The sequence below is a fragment of the Lissotriton helveticus genome, chromosome 1_1 (assembly GCF_964261635.1).
Source record: "Lissotriton helveticus chromosome 1_1, aLisHel1.1, whole genome shotgun sequence".
NCBI classification, from domain to species: domain Eukaryota; kingdom Metazoa; phylum Chordata; class Amphibia; order Caudata; family Salamandridae; genus Lissotriton; species Lissotriton helveticus.
This window is the reverse complement of record NC_136057.1, coordinates 412,421,118-412,438,080: the sequence shown is the minus strand read 5'-3', so window position 1 is coordinate 412,438,080 and position 16,963 is coordinate 412,421,118. Positions and strand designations below refer to the sequence as shown.

At 44.9% G+C, this 16,963-nt stretch overlaps 1 protein-coding gene across 1 annotated transcript in view; it reads left to right on the top strand.

The window, feature by feature from the left end:
* Window positions 1-16,963, top strand: part of OVCH1 (ovochymase 1) — a 1,371,455-nt gene that overhangs the window by 1,186,463 nt on the left and 168,029 nt on the right. Inside the window, exon 31 of the mRNA XM_078673763.1 lies at window positions 7,481-7,644. Coding sequence (XP_078529889.1) covers window positions 7,481-7,644 — 164 coding nt within the window. The remainder of the gene's footprint in view (window positions 1-7,480; window positions 7,645-16,963) is intronic.

Here is a 16,963-nt window from a genome sequence, read left to right as displayed (position 1 = left end):
GGCTCGTGGAGTTCCTTCAAAGCTCTGGAGGAGAATGATATTCTTGCCCTAATTAATGCTAATTTTCCAGCTGAGGCTTGAATTCTGCAAAGTCTATTTACCAAATAGCCTGGTACTCCTAGTAGCAGAGCATTGCAGTAATCAAGCCTGCTTAGTATGACACTTCGCACAGTCGGAGCTTTGGCTTGAGGGGGTGGGGTGTTACATCAGCAGGACTTTACTTAAATTCTGAAGAAGTGCAATGCAAGTAGCTATTATTTGGTTAACATGGCTCTCCATAGATAGCTTGTTATCAAAGGTAACCCCCGGGTTGTGGAGTTTCTGCGAGTCTTTTAGTTCATTATTTTTTGCCTGTTGCCAGAAATTCGTTGGGAGTTTCATCAGGACTTTACTGGCTGTACAACAGAGAAACTCCATTGTGTCCCACTTGAATCTTAAAGAATTATTACCTAGCCAATTGACAACGTCTTTCAGACAGTTATGAAAGTAGTCCAGTGCACCAGCCTTACTGCTTTCAGGATACAGTATAAAATGCGTGTCATCAGCTTAGTTGACAAGCTTGGTCTTACAGGATTTAATGAGTGTAATCAAAGGTTGCATGTAAATTAGGCCTAGGCTGTAAATTTCTTTCCGCTCGCGGAATTTGGGTAATTTCGCGTTCCGCGGAGTTGCCAAAAATTCCACTATCCGCGGCTTCGTGGCATTTTATGCAATTTCACTTTCAAAATGCATACTTGCAAGATATTTCTTCCCGAGAACGCAAACAGCGTTCGCGAACAGGAAAAAAGCATCGCGAACGGGTGGAACAAGCAATTCCGCGCGTTCGCTGAACTTTAGCGTGCTCGCTGAGATTTTTTACCATTTTGCGGAGCTTTGCGGAGCGTGACTACGCACATTGTGCCCACCCCTAATAAATATTAAAAAGAACCCTTGTTTAATTCCCTGCGCAATTAAAAAACAAAACCGCATTAATGTGCTAAAAAACCACTGTACAAACCATCTGACAAATATGAACTCCTCCAACTCCATGCCATACCACCAACTCCACTCATTGCTAGCCTTGCCAGAGGTGTCTTGTGATTGACCGTGTCAAAAGCGGCTGACAGATTGAGTAATTTCAGAAATGCTGATTGACCGTTATCCACCCTCATCTGGAGTTCATCCATAACATAAAAAATGGAAAAATTGTCCTACAGCAAAGAATTTTTGAAAACTATTTTTAATATTAGTAAATGGGCAACAAAGCTGATGTAGAAGCCACTGGTAATCAATAAATGTGTGTTTCAAATAGTGGAAATATCTGCGTCCATCTGTCTTTCTGGTGGAATGCAGGGTTGTACAGAAAGTCTCTTTGAAGGTCTTAAATGCCTAGAGACCATTGCGGATTCTGTTGCCCACAGCCGGAAATTTCTTAGTCTTTTCTAATAAATGTGCCTTAAAACTTCCGCAATCTTTGTAAAAATTCTTAATACACAGTGAGCCATAGTGTGCAATCACCTGGGTTTGAGATTTTGAATTAAATTGTCACACTATGGATTAGATTTTGGTAGGGCCCAAGTTAAAAGACTCTTACCAGGTTTTTTTTTTTGCTGGAGTGAATAAAATATGGATCCCTTGAACAAAGTCGCACTATATGCACAATTCTTAAGGCAAACCCATACCAATGTAATACTTGTAGTAATGTGGGGTCCCGTTCCAATAATTTTTGGAGACTACTTCAATGCTGGCATGTGATGATTTTGTCAGGTCACGTGACAAAGGCTATCCACATCAATCCTATTCACTAAGATTGTGTGAAAGTGTGTAAAAATATAGGAAGCGCCTCATGTAAGTAACCACCACGAGCTACTTGGCTGTTACTCACCAACTTGCTGACTTTCTCATCAATGACAATTTTCCTATTAAACTGAGGAACCAACACCCAGATTGAATCAAAAAGTGCTGCTCTAACAGATTGCCATCAATTACATACCTGTCTATAAAGCAAAATATTTAGGAATTGTAGTCGCTAGCCATGCATATGTGATCTGGTAATGGAAAACTGATAATTGAGTATGTTAAATGGAATTTGTTTTTTAAGTGGTCCCACTGAGCTTGGGGAAGGTTGTGCAGTTTTGAATGCCTTACCCTGGTCATTGATGGATAATATTTGGGTAATAGATAACATTCTAAGTACTTTTTATGGGTGGAAGGGTTAAAGGTAAAATGCATTTCTGTTTAGAGACCCCAAAAAAGGAGGTTCTGTCCACACATATATAATAATGCTCATGATGGTCATCTGATTAATTCTTCTAGCCGCAGCTTCCTTACCTAAGAATATCCCTGGGCGTCAGACTGGATCTGGAAAATCGTGACAAATCCCTTTGCACGAAGGTAGGTGGTGCAATTTGGCACCAGCGTCCATGCTGGAAATGAGTGTGCAGTGCCTATATAAGTGCCACCCCATCGTGCTGACCTCAGTTCCTTCTATTCTGCACCATCAGCTCTGATCTGGTCGAGCTCCCTCTGTCAATGTTTGACTTAATTTTTTCAACCTTTGGTCGAACGACTAGTGTGCTTTTTTTCTCGATTTTTGGACTGTCCCTGAAGAAACTGACCTGTCTCAAGCCTTGTGGCAGACCCCTTCTTGGTGTGTCTGTGACGCCTGGAACGGGACCCCAATTTCACGGTATGTGTGGATTGCAGGGTCCTGAATCCGAAGGCCATTCGTGAGTGGGCCATAAATGTTCCGAGCATGAAGATCCGCGCTGCCAAGGTCCCATTCGCTAGGTAGGTCTCAGGACTGCTCCTGGAGTTACTTGTGACAATAGTTGTCTCTCCTGGATGTTTCCAGTTAAGTCTCACAAGAAGTTGGAGCGCTCTTTGACTTCTCCACATCGGTCCTATTCATCAGACGATGCAAGGGAACAATGCCACAAATCCAGGCCCTGGTCCTAATTTGTTCCTGTGGTGTCGATGTCAGACACTGGGTCCGCTTCGTGCTTCTCTGAGTTTCTCCTAGTTTCCTATAGTGAACCCTTCCCAACTTGGTGTGTTTTATGAGGCGATGAGCCTAATTTTTGGGTGGTTGAACTACTCTGGAGAGCCTTGGGGTACCATGGGTTCAGAAAGGACTCCAATTGAGGCCCCACCAGCGGGTCCTCCAACGGCACTAGTCAGGCCCTCCTGATCCATTGGTGGATCCAGATAGAGCGTGACTTCACAACATTCTCCTGGGACTGATCCAGTAGTGCTGTTCCGGTGCCACCACGCCCATAAGTTCCAGTGTCACCCAAACCCATGCTGCCTCAGTTGGAGATGGAGACCGATTTCCTCGGAGGATCTGAGGTTCCTTATGGCTACTTCGACCCCCTAGCTGAGTCCATGGCACATGACACATGGTATGAGGACCTGACTGATGGCAGTTGTTTGGACACCTCACCAGACAAGGCCACATCTCTCTTCCCCCAGAAGAGCTATGGTGGAAAGGGCTTTGTTTGCAATGATGGTCCAGAGTGTGGCTGAGGTCGTGGACCTTTAACTGCCCACAGTTGAGGTCAAGACCGCTGTCTTGACTGAGGTGTTTCAGCCCGGGGTATTCCCTTCAGAACACCTACTCCACTTCAATGAAGCCCTAACTGACATCCTACTCTGGGTGGGGGCCAAGCCCTGTACAGGGACTCCTGTGCACAGAAATACCTCTCGCCCCCATCGACCCAGTAGCAGGGACCCAGACTTCCTCTCCCAACAACCCACTACTGAGAGCCTTATGGTCCAGACCTCAACCTCAAGTATAAATTTCAGTGCATTCCCTACACACCATTGGATAGGGAATACAAGAGGCTGAATACCTTCAGAAAGACGTTTTTATCTTTCACCAGCCTGGCACTGTATTCCGCGAACACCATATGATTCTTGGGCTGATTCTCACACTGTGTGAATATGGTTGTGCAAGTCCTGCCTGTTGTCTCAGAGGAGGCTTTAGCCATATTCTCCCAATCTCTTGCCAACAGGAGAGATGTGGCAAAAGTTCACGATCCAATGCGGATTGGGTGCAACTGACTCACTGAACAGAGACTTCCATGGGGCGCTCCAACGTCACACCTGGCTGAGGACAACTGACTTTTAGGGGGGATGTCCAGGCATCCCTTATGGACATGCCCTTCGATGGGACTCACCTTTTTGGTGACAAGGTGGATTCGGTACTTGGGCTTTGCAAAGACAGTAGGGCAACCACTAGGTCATTGGTGCTCACCATGGCCCATGACAGCAGCATTCTGCTGCAATGGTAGGAGTTATAATCTGCATCCTTTCCCTCTACCTACCATGGTCAGCAAACATCCCAGTCATTTCATGACTGCAGACGCAGCTCCACAAGCCTCATAGGAGCAAGAGCCAGAGGTCGACCCAATCTGCATCCCACTCTCCATCCCCTCCTGGCAGCTGCAACCTCAAAGCCTCTTTAGTTTGCCTACCTACCTTCATGGGCACTCGGTTGGTGGGAATATTCGGTACCAACTCTCCCAATGGAGGGAAATCACTTCAGACAAATTGGCGCTTAAGATGGTCCAGCGGTGATATGCCCTACCTTTCCAACTAACCCCTAACTTTCTAACTAACCCCTCTACCTTGGCCTCCAACCAATGACTGGCTGATGGAGGACCACCTCTCACTCTATCGACATGAAGTACTAGCTCTTCTAGCCAAAGGAGCTATTCAGAGAATTCCAGCATCAGAAGTAGGTTGTGGTTGCTATTTCCCCTACTTCCTGGTGCTGAAAAAGGAAGGAGGCCTCCGTCCTATCCTAAATCTTTTTCCTGAAAAAAGGAAAATTCTAATTTCTCACTTTGGCTGAGGTACTGCCTGTCCTCGATCTTGGAGACTGGGTGCCAACTTCCATATCCACGTGCCCACATGCATTAACTGTGGTCCACATTAGGCCAAGAGCATTACCAGTTCGCTGTGGTCCCCTTTGGTCTTACCATCTTACTTCAGATGTTCACCAAAGTGATAGTGGTGGTTGCAGCACATCTGCAGTGGTCAGGGTTTCCAGTCTTCTCCTACCTAGACCACTGGATGCTGAAGGCGTGATCGCCTTCAGACTATGGTGAACCTCCTGCATTTGCTGGAATTCACTATCAACGTGGCAAAGCCACATCAGACTCTTGCTCAGACTCTCCTTTTCATCTTAGTTATTCTCCAGTATCTGGCTTCTCCTCCAAAACTGTCAGTACAGGGCATTTGGGCTATGATTCTGTTTGTCTCTCATAGCCTCCTGCATCCTGATGATAAAACATGCCTGTTGGCATAAGGGGTCTCTGAAGTGTGATCTGAAGTCCCAGTGGGCACAGCATCAGGGGAATCTCTATGACTTGGTTCAGATATCAGAGGGGCCTGCAAAGAGATCTGCAGTGGTCGCTCACAAATTGCGATTGCGTCGGTGACCGAACCCTCGCTCATCCCCATCCAGAGCTCACAGGAGTGACAGCTGCATCACTTCTGGGTTAGTACAGCCATTTGGGAGAGGTGGAGATCAGAAATCTTTGGTCTCCGGCAAAGTCTCAACTCTATATCAACATGTTGGAACTGAGAACAATTCTCCTGGCATTGGAAGACTTTCTTCTTTCCATCAAGGGAAGGCTAGTTCAGGTGTTCACGGACAACACCACCGCCATGTGGTATTGCAACAAGCAGAGATGGGTGGGGTCGAGGACCCTGTGTCAAGAGGCCCTGTTTGTCTCTGGGCATGGTTGGAGCGTGGGGACATTTTTCTGGTGGTTCAACAATTGGTGGGCTCTCTAAACATCAGAGCAGATAAAACTCAGCCATTGTAGCCTTGCAGATCATGAATGGCGCATTTCCATCCTGAGGTGGTGCAAGGTCTCTTCGGACTTCATCGGAGACCATTGGTTAGATTTATTTACCACCACCAAGAATGTGCAATCGCAGCATTTCTGTGTGCTGGTGTTTCCAAAGCGACTCTCGCTCAGACCATTTCATCTTGAGTGGAGGTCAGGACTGCTGTATGCCTTTCCTCCAATACCACTCCTGTTCAGAGTTCTTAAGAAGATCAAGAACGAACGGGCACAAGTGATCATAGTTGCCCAGGATTGGGCAAGTAGAGTACGGTATCTCGTACTCCTTAGCATCTGTCTTCCAATAAGGCTGCCCGTGTGGCAGATCTCCTGTAACAGCTCCATGCAAAAAAAAGGTCAAGAACTGAGGCCATCCCGCTGATGTGGCACCTATATAGGCTCCCCGTACATCACTTCTGGAGAGGACGCCGCCTCAGACACCACACAGAGCCGAATGATGCCACCTACTGGCATGCAAAAGGTATTGATAAAAAAGTTACAGACCAAGTCTGACACCTGGGGACTATTCTAAGGAAAGCATTCTGTCGCTAGATAGTCTCTACCAGATAAAGCATTACCAAAGATAAAGAACTTGTTCTTTAGTGTACGCCAGATACACTAAATCAAGGCAGACCTGGTTTGCTATTTGGTATACACTGAATCATTAATGTCTGAATGTTTTATATTAGATCTTCTACTTTCCATGGATATGAGAATCTTTATGGCTATAAGCACGCCAACTATGCCTTCTACTGAAATATATTTAGGGACAGGTTGATGCGGACACAAGGTAACATTTACATTACATGAATAAGTCTTTATGGAATATTACAGCTATAAACCTTGATAATAAAATACAATATTGGAGAGGCTGGGTTTCTGAATGTAAAGAATCGTAAATATTTTGAAATCATTGTATACTAAATTTTGAGATCTTGGAATGTAATTACTTAAGTGGGAAATATTTAGATCTTTGTAAATGAAACACATTGCTGTTTTACTAAGGGGTTTCCTTAAGCTTCATGCAAATGTTACTATTTGGAAATCTACGCCTGTAAAAGCTGTCTATATTAAATCATTTTGAATGTTGACATAGTGATGAAGTCTGGACTAGGATATGCAGCTCTGTTTCATGATCCAAAATGGATTTTACTTTGCTATATATCAAGTAATGGAATCCTGATTTTCAAGCATATATAGCCACCTCTAATTATGCTCATGTTCCCACTATCTGTCTTAGATTTTGGGTAGCCTTCTGTGGATGTGGGAAAGTTACTACTTTTGGGATGACGGTATTCGATAGATTTGATATGGTTTTGGGGGGAAAAAATCATCTTGGCACAGCAGAAGTGGTTGCCAATTTTATACCTTTTGCCAACTTTCTATGAACCAGTATGTAAGGCAATTAGGGGTGTGTTCGCAAAGAGAATTCGGAACTATACCAAAAGTGGAAGATTGGGTTGGAAGGCTGACAAGGCTCTCATTTAATTAAGATCCTGAGATCTGTGAATGCTCTGTCAAACCTCAAAGCATGCAAGCAAAAACGTATTCTGTTATCCATGAGAATGTAGACCCTGATTGCAAATCAGAATACAATGAGGGAGCATGGAGAGAACTTTTTATTTACAAAATTGTTTGCCTTTCAGCCTTTCTGGTACTAGAGTACTTGTGGGAATTACGCGTTTGGATCAAGCAAATTACAACAAATATCTTGTGAAGAATATGTACAGACCCCCAGAATACAGTGATGAGACGCTCCCTCCCATGATGGACATCATGCTTCTGGAACTAACCGCACCCCTGAATATAGGTATGAGATCTATTCTTATTATTTTATGGTAATGATTGAGTACAGGAACAATGGGTCAGCACAATGTGATGCAAACTGGTCCCTGACAGTCTAATGGGAATGCTTGAGCATACAAACCTTACGTAATGGGTTTGCTGCTTTGATATCACCACGGCGTCTTTCCTTTTATTTGTTAATTCGTCCATTTCTGACTCATTCCAGGAATCTGGGGTATGTCCAGCTGTGGATTCTCTTTTCACTCTTTGCATGGACCCTATGACTGGTCCAGTTATAGGTGCAGTAGTGAACAGTGAAATATGATGTGATATAACGCCTCGTCCAGGGTAGTGAGCGCTATATAAGTGCAATTACAATACAATACAATACAATATATATATGATCTATAGATATATATCTATATTTATCGATATCTATAACTTATGTACACCTGTTCTCTCTCTCTATATATATATATATATATATATATATATATATATATATATATATATATATATATATATACATATACACACATATACACACATATACACACACTCCTTTGGGATGTCATCCGTACGCGAGGGGAAGATGGCGGAGTGAGACCGCCGGTGTGTATGTCGCTCAGACACTCCTCATCGGCCACGCTGGCATTTGCACTCCCGCACCTAGGGCTGATGCTAGGCCCACGAGATGACGGCGAGTGGGCTGTAAGAGTGGGGGGGTATTCTAAAGCCCCCCCAGACCACACCCCGGCTGCTACGCCAGATTACCTGGTGACTGTAGATGGGTCAGCAACTCCACAGCGGTATGGCAATATGGAGTCACGACACAAGGCAGCTGAATAGCGGAGACGGCTCTGCAAACAGGCATCGAACAGCTTGCCACTCACTGATAGGATCGATGTGGTGGCTTGGCTCAGCCGTTGCACGAAGTTTAGTATATGTGGGCTGAGCTTTGGATGAATATTGGGCTGACATTTTGCTGCACCACGGTCTCTGCTCATCGAGATACACACCGAGTCTCAACAAGTACCGGTCAGTGGACATTTGTGTTGCCCTGCGTTGTGGCTATGGTCTCCCCACGTACATTTGTCCAGAAGGGGCGGGGCGTAATGGAGACAATTTGGCAATACAGGGCAGCTGTCCTATCCCTGAGGAAAGCCGCACAGGTAGGCATGAGGGTCAGGATGTTACAGTAGACCCTGAATCCAACTATACGCTCGGACGGCCTATCCTGAGACTACTTCGCTCTGGCAGGGCCGGGGAGGGGGGGGGGGGTACTCCGGTCCTGTGGACCAGGTAATTCTATTCCTGGGAAAAAGATGGCTGAAGCCTTTATGGCAGCAGTGCCAGATGGTCTGGATGAAAGGGGGTTTCTTGAAGTTGGCATTTTGGGTCCAAAGAGGAATGATCCCCCTGTCAAGTCAATGGCGAAACCTAATGATCGTAATGGCTTTGTGTCTCAAGACAAGAGCAACATAGTCCGGGAAAATGATTCATTTAACAAGTAGTGCCAGTGACTATTCCCCTGAGGTGGTGGCTATGCAAATACAAGTGTAACATAAATAATTCCCTTGGATTATACCTCACTCATAGTCCTCATCTACCATACAATCATCTCCATAGCAAAAATACATTCCCTTATCAGCTGTGAATACAAGCACAAAATTAAGGATACCAATATTAAGAACATTTACAATTTTGTTTTCACAATTTGATATCGGAGATTATTAAAACAAACAAAAATATAATCACATAAACCATCCCCCAGCAATATAAAAACATTAAAATCATCACAAAAGAGACATTTTCTGGCGATTCAAATGCGAAAACATCCTAAGTTATTAATTCATCAGGATCTATAAACACTATTAGGTTAATGTCATCAATCCCAAAAGATAGTCCCTTGAATTTAATACAGTAGAAGCGTCGACGCGTTTCGGTGTATTGCTTGTTACGCACCACCTTTATCAAGACCAAAATAGTTATCTCTTTTTTCTTATAGGACATAAAAAAAAAAAGATTCTTTCAATCATCTCAAAAATATCACCCCTCCGGTATAGTGCAGCACTTACATCGTATGTTGGATCTGCAGAAATCTTTTATTAGCTGTATTTGATAATGTATATATGACCCTAATTCTTCAATTGCAGCGGTCAGCTGAAGTAAGTCTTTATAATTCGGACTATGGGCGATGGCTTCAATGGTACAAACCCCCTCTATTCAAATGATGTTCTCCTCCTCGATATGAATCTGTAGTGTTATTTACAGCTGTGACGTGTCTAATATTCACATCAATGTCAGTGCTCAGCCTTATCCATGCATGTGATTCAACCCTTCATGTATATAGAAGGTATGTTCAATCTATCGGTTTCCAGATACGGTAAACCTTTTATCGAAGTGGAAGGCTGTAGTGCGCCCAGTCCTGGGTAGTGTAGAAAAACTGCAAATACCCCAACAACAGGAGCAGGTATCTATTTTTACTGGGTGTCTGTTAGGGAAAAGACAATAAAGATATACATCATAAATTGGATCCCAATCCTTTCATTTGTGGAGCAGCTGGTGGGGATAGTCTAAAAACATAATCTTCAACTTGCCCGTGACAGATCAGTGGTAACCACTGGCCCTATGCTTTCCTCTGTGGAACAAGCCCTTCAGGATGTACCAAACGACGTTATGCCAGGATATTCATTAGTCCTGAGACGCCGCACGAGGGACTGGGGTATTGGGAGCAATGATGAAACGAATCAACCCCCCGCCATTTGAATGTACGCCAGCAGCACCGGAGGTGGTGGTTGAGGCAAAATCATTACAGGGGAAAGGTCCTAAAACCACCAGAGGGACCAGAACGGGCCAAGGCGCAAAAGGCCTTGGTGGATGGGGGGGGGGGGTTGTTATGTTTATCCCCACTACTACAGTTGCGGGACAACTTAAAAGTGATTTTTCAAATAAAGCGAAGACTGATGCCAATTTTAGTCCTCTGCGAAAATGGGTGGCTTTGAAAGGGGAGGTCAAGGCTATTGTTTCGAGACTCTCCAATCCAGGTAGTATGGCCTCTGATTCACTGATGAGTGACAAGAATGACTACCAACAACTTCCTTCTCCTGCAGCGGCCTCAAATGCTTTGAAAGTAGCTCCCAGTCGGCATTATGAATCTGAGGCGGACAGCGAAGAATTGGCTGAGACGAGGATTACATCAGTCTCCTGAACTTCAGGTGCAAGAAAGGATAGCACGTCAAACCCTGAAGTGGGTCACTTGGAGCACTATGAGTCAGACATATCCACTCTACTATCCTAAAGGTGCTGTCTCTTCAAAGAACTGAGACGCAGGAATATTAGTCAAGCAAAGGCAGATAGTCAAGATATCAAGGCTGCACTAACTGAAGAAACTTGTAGATGTGCCTCTTTGTTTACTGACGTTATGGAATTACAGGAACGGGTGGCACTAGTTGAAGACACTAATTCATACACTGTCGGGATTGCGAAAGCACGCGAAATTCCGGTGGCTTTCTTGCAATCTAAGGTTTAGAATTTTGAGAACCGCCAGCGGCACCACAATTTACGTATTTTCGGCATACCAGAGGGGGGAGAGGGCTCAGATCCACGCGCGTATATCGTTAGTTTGCTTCAACAAGCATTTCTTGATCTCTCCGATTGGGACATGGGCTCCCAAGTTCAATGGCACATCGTATACCCTTTACTGTTCCACTTGTGAATCGTGACAACCCACCTCGACCACGTCCCATTTTGATTTTGTTAGGTAACTTCTTGCTGCGCCAAGCAATTTACACTAAGGCTCCCTTTGTCTCTTGTCAAATTGGACACTATGACTATTTTTGTGCGTTTGGCCTGGTGAAGTCTACAATGGATCGTCATTGGAGGATGCTGCAGCTAATCGATCCTTTTAAATAGGTGTGCTCGTAAGTCTATCTACAGGAGCCAGCATGCCTGAAGATTATTGGGCATTCGTATTTTTTCAATACTGAACAGGAGGCCAGATGGGCTCTTTTGAAATGGCAAGCTGAGGCCGCTGAAGGAGGCGCCACAAGTGCACTGGCATAGAAAAGACACACTTAGTACAACAGGACTGGCTATTGCGCTTATTTTTCTCTACCTTCTCCCTTCGCTCTTTCAATATCCTCCCCTCTTTTATTTCCTTAACTTTACTTTTTCTGGACCTAGAATTCAAAAGGGGGTGGCAAAACTCTATGGAAGCTTAAAAAAAAAAGAAATGAAGGATAAAAGGGCTTGTTTCTTCGATGCTAATTAAAGGCAGGCCGGTATGGCGGGGGCAGCTGTGCCGGGGGGGGGGGGGTGGTTTGTCATCCACTAAAGCAGTCAGTGACCGCTCTGGGGTGGAATGATTCCTCTCAGCAGGGATTGGGGATGGGTTGGGGGAGGGTCCCTATAGGATAAGGGGGTGGGTGCACGTGATGGATGGTTGCTTTGCACTGGCTGACGGTAGATGGGGGGCCTGTGGGGGGTAAACAGCAATTTAACAGTTAGAAGGGTAGATGTTAAGATTAAGATGTTTTATAATCCATGTCAGACTTAAAAGTTATGTGCTGAAATGTCGCAGGGTTGAACCAGCTTTGTAAGCGCCATTTAATCAGGGAGGAACTCTGTACTCTGAAACCACAAGTAATCAGCTCAACGGCAACCCATATAGCATATAAAGATACACTGTTGCTGGGACAGCTAGGCTATGATACACTAGTTTGTACATCACAGACAGCTATTCTGAAATCAAGGACTTTATTCGCTACAGTGATGTGCACACTGTGGGATAGCTGGGGAAGATGGGCTATAGTCCAGCTGCGTATAGTGGGTCGCATTTCTATGATCTGTGCTGTATATTGTCCCAACTCTGATTGTGCTGAGATTTTTGATCAATTGAGTGGTGAATTATTGGCCTGGGATAGGGAATCTTATAATCTTGGGCGACTCTAATTGCATAATGGACAGTGAAATAGATACAACTAATAGTAGAAGTCGGGCAAGCATGTCTAAAACTAGGGCAGCAATTCGGGAGCTTTTGTATATTCACGAGCTTGACGATGTTTGGCGAGTGCTACATCCTACACTGCCAGGCTACACTTTTTACTCACACCCATATAAACAGTATTCCCGCATAGATATGATTTTCACCAAGAGGTCTCTGTTGGAAAATACTATGGTAGAGGTCTGTTCTAAGATCATTTCTGATCATAATCCTGTCATGCTGACTCTACAGAGACAACTTGGCGCTAGAAAAGTCACCCGGCCTTTTAAATTTCTGAGACACTTACTTAGCAACCCTCAGTAGGTAGCAAATATCGGAGGAGCTTTGAGGGAGTATTTATTTGAATGAATGAATGAAGTGGGATTTACACATGCGCAACTTAGCCCCATGGGCGTCAAGGTGCCTACCAATAGTCTAGCTGAGTCGACGGATGTAAAGAGCTTACTGATATGCATCAACAAAAAACCAAGTTTTTAGAGCCTTCCTAAAGAGATCCAATGAGGGTTGTGACTTAATCTCAAAGGGAAGTGAGTTCCATACTTGGGGTGCCAGGATGGAAAAGGCCTTGCTCCCCCATCTAACACTCATAGAACGAGGAACTACCAGGTGATTAAGCTCAGAAGAGCGTAGGCACCTACTCGGAACATATCGAGTGAGCCGAGATCCCAGAGCATCAGTAGGACCAGCCATGAGAGCACGATATGTAAGGCACAGTAGTTTAAAAGATACTCTCGAGGTGATAGGGAGCCAATGAAGACTCTTCCTTGCTATGGTCACAGACGACATCCAGGGCAAGGCCAAAACAAACCGTGCCGCCGCATTCTGTACGACCTGTAGGCGCTGTAGGAGGCCCTTGTTAGCTCCGGCATAGAGGGAGTTACAGTAATCAAGCCTTGAGCCAACAAGGGCAACCACAACCTACTTACGTGCCTGTAGGGGGAGATAGTGAAGGATCCTCTTCAGAGTCCTAATAACACCCCAACAGGTGGCCACAGTTTTGTTAACTTGGGCTTCCATAGAAAGCCGAGTATCAAAGATGACCCCAAGGTTCCTCGCCGATTGAGTGGGAGTAGGGCAATTGCCTAAAGATGGAGGCCACCAGGCACCAGACCATATGTCCTGGTCTTTACCAAAGACCAGGACCTCTGTTTTGTCACCGTTCAACTTTAGGGAGTTGAGAATCATCCACTCTGCAACAAGTTGCATACAGGACCTAAAGTTAGAAGCGGTGACAGTCACAGAGTGGGTCAGGGAGACCATGATCTGCGTGTCATCAGCGTACGATACTACCTCCATCCCCTGAGATCTTACAAGTCTAGCAAGGGGGGCCACGTAGATATTAAACAGGGTCGGACTCAATGCCGACCCCTGTGGCACCCCACATTGCAAGAGCTTAGCAGGGGAGAGGAGATCACCCAGCATCACACGCTGCTCTCTTTGCAGTGAGAAGGAGCTCAGGATACTAAGGGCAGGTCCTGTTACTCCTGCCTCCCTTAACCTAGATGTTAATATAATGGGAGACAGGGTATCGAAAGCTGCTGTTAGATCTAACAATACTAGCACGGTGGTATGGCCCAAGTCTACTTTCCTACGTATGTTGTCCGTAACCATAGTCAGGGCAGACTCAGTGCTATGCAGCTTTCTAAAACCATGCTGAGACCCATCCAAGAATCCCGAGCCATCCAAAAAGCGAGAGAGATGTCGATTTAGGTGGGCTTCAAGCATCTTAGCAGGAGCCGGCAGGAGAGATATGGGTCTAAAATTCTGTAACATTCCTGGGTCCAGGGTAGGTTTCTTGAGCAGGGGTTTTACTATGGCTTTCTTCCAAGCTGCGGGGAAAATGCCATGTTCCATCGCATTATTCATGATTTTCAACATGGGAGGAAGAATAGTATCCCTGCAGGCCTTAAGTACTTTCAGAGGGACCGGATCTAAGGGAGAGGCAGATTTAATTCCATCCAGCAGGCAGTCCAGCCCCTCCAGAGAGAGCTCAGGAAAGTGGTTAAACACCTGGGAAGGGTTATCGACCGCAGCTTCAAGATGTCTAACTCGAGCGGAATCCTCTTCACTCAGGACACTCCTCTGAGTTTGCAGTACCAAATAGATATCATCTATTTTTTTTAAAAAGAAGTCCGAGATGTTGTTGCAAAGCTCCTGTGTGACTACCACGGGGTCAGGGGCCTGAAGAGAGCAGAGAGAGTTCACGATCTTAAAGAGCTCTTTAGAAGAAGTGGGAGAACGAATTAAGTTGGTAAAATAATCCTGTTTATCCTTGATGACTCTACTTTTGTACTCTCGTATCAGGCGCCTGTATACTTCCCGGTCAGTTGGATCCCAGGATTTACGCCAACACCTTTCCTTCCTTCTACATTTCTGTCTGAGTAGCCTCAGGGTTTCCGTAAACCAGGGGGCAGTGGGTTTTTGTCGCGCAACATACTTGAAAGAGGCAGGGGCTAGCTCATCCACCGCTGTGGAGAGAGAGTCAGCCAGCTCTTGAGCTGCATCATCTACTTTCATCTGGGATGTCCTATTTACAGTCGGGACAAAAGGTACAAGTCCCTCATTCGTAATGTTTCCAAAATTTCTTTTAAGGCATTTCTTAGTGATAACCAAGTTACCTTCCATATTGGGCATATTCAAATATAGTGGTACTGCCAGATGGTCAGACCAGACTATCGGCAAAGGAATGCCGACCGTTAGCCTGGAATCATTAGAGAACACACCGTCAAGGGTGTGACCCGCCTTGTGCGTCGGGAAGGACACCCTTTGGACCTAAACATTTAAACATTAATTTAGGCAGGGCTAATATCTCATGTGTATGGGATTGTATGAAAGCGTTCATTAGGGGGGAACTCCTCGTTTTATTCTGGTTCAGAATCGACTTGCTGAAGAGGCGACCAAATGGGCTTGTCGAGAGCATTTAAAATTAGAGCACCAGCATGCTTGGGCAATTACTGCCGGTGATGCGGGTGCACAGGCAATCTATCTTCAGATGCTAAAAATACGATCTAAAATCAACAGGGGTTTAATGGATAAGATCGCTTCTAAATATCATAAATATAAAGCTACGCAATATCAATACGGAATAGTGTGCGAGATGGGTGCTCGCCCTTGAGATTGCTGATCAAAAGGCCAGGACCCTTGTCAAAATTATCAGAGCGTAGTGTGACAAGTCATTTATTCAGCCAGCGGACATAACTGAGCAATTCAGGCTGTATTATGCTGACTTATATACAGCTCCTGCCTCATTCTGTCAACACACCTGCTTTGAATACTTGCAGACGAGTCATCTGCTATGCTTGAATGCCTGGATGATGACAAATTTTAAAAAGACATATTGTTGGCTGAGGTGGAGGACGCTATTAAGTCCTTACCCTCTGATAAAGCGGTCGGCCACAATGCCATCCTGCTTGAATTTTATAAGGTTTTTCAGGACCTATTCGCTCCGGTCTATCTGCAGCTCAGCTTGGGTATTTTTAATGGGGTCAATGCGCCTGACTCATGGGGAGCAACTAATATTGTGATCTTCCCAAAAAAGGGAAACTGCTTGACGATAGAAGCTCTTATCGTTCAATATCACTTATTAATGCGGATGCCAAAATCTTTTCTAACATCCTGGCCTCCTGCTTACCTCCCTTTATCCATAAGTTGGTATCAGCACAGCTTTGTTCCTGGACGAGCTACAACAACCCATATAGGCACTGCTATCGCAGCTTTCAACACTTCGAGTAAACTTCATAGATAAATGGGCATGATTATGCTTGAAGCGGAAACGGCGTTCCAAAGAGTGGCCTGGGAGGTCCTATGGCTTTACTATGCAGTCACTTGGTTTTGGCCCCAGGTTCATCTCTGCGGTACACAAACTGTACAAAACCCTGTTTGCTACAATCAAAGTGAATGGCTTGACATCTGCTAACTTTGATGTACAACATGGGACACAACAGGGATCCATACATTGGACATTTACTGCTTAACGGAAGGATCTCCCCAGTTAGTATTCATGGTATTGAACTCTAAGTTACAGAGTATGTGGACGATATACCGGTTTACTCCGCTAATCCGGCTGACTCTATCACACACATTATCGAAGAGGCCGAGTTATTTGGCTCCTTTTCAGGCTATAAGCTAAATGCCACCCAGACAATTGTTAATTTTCAACCTGATGCTCTCCCTACAACATTGGGGGGTTACCCTTTGTGCAATTTATCTTGGGGTATGCATCTGTAGCCAGGTTAATGATATTACATGAAATTACGATCCTCTTTTGAAAAGTGTTGCAGCCAAATTGCGTACCTGACATTGACTACCACGAAGTATTTATGGGAGGTGTAACGTTATA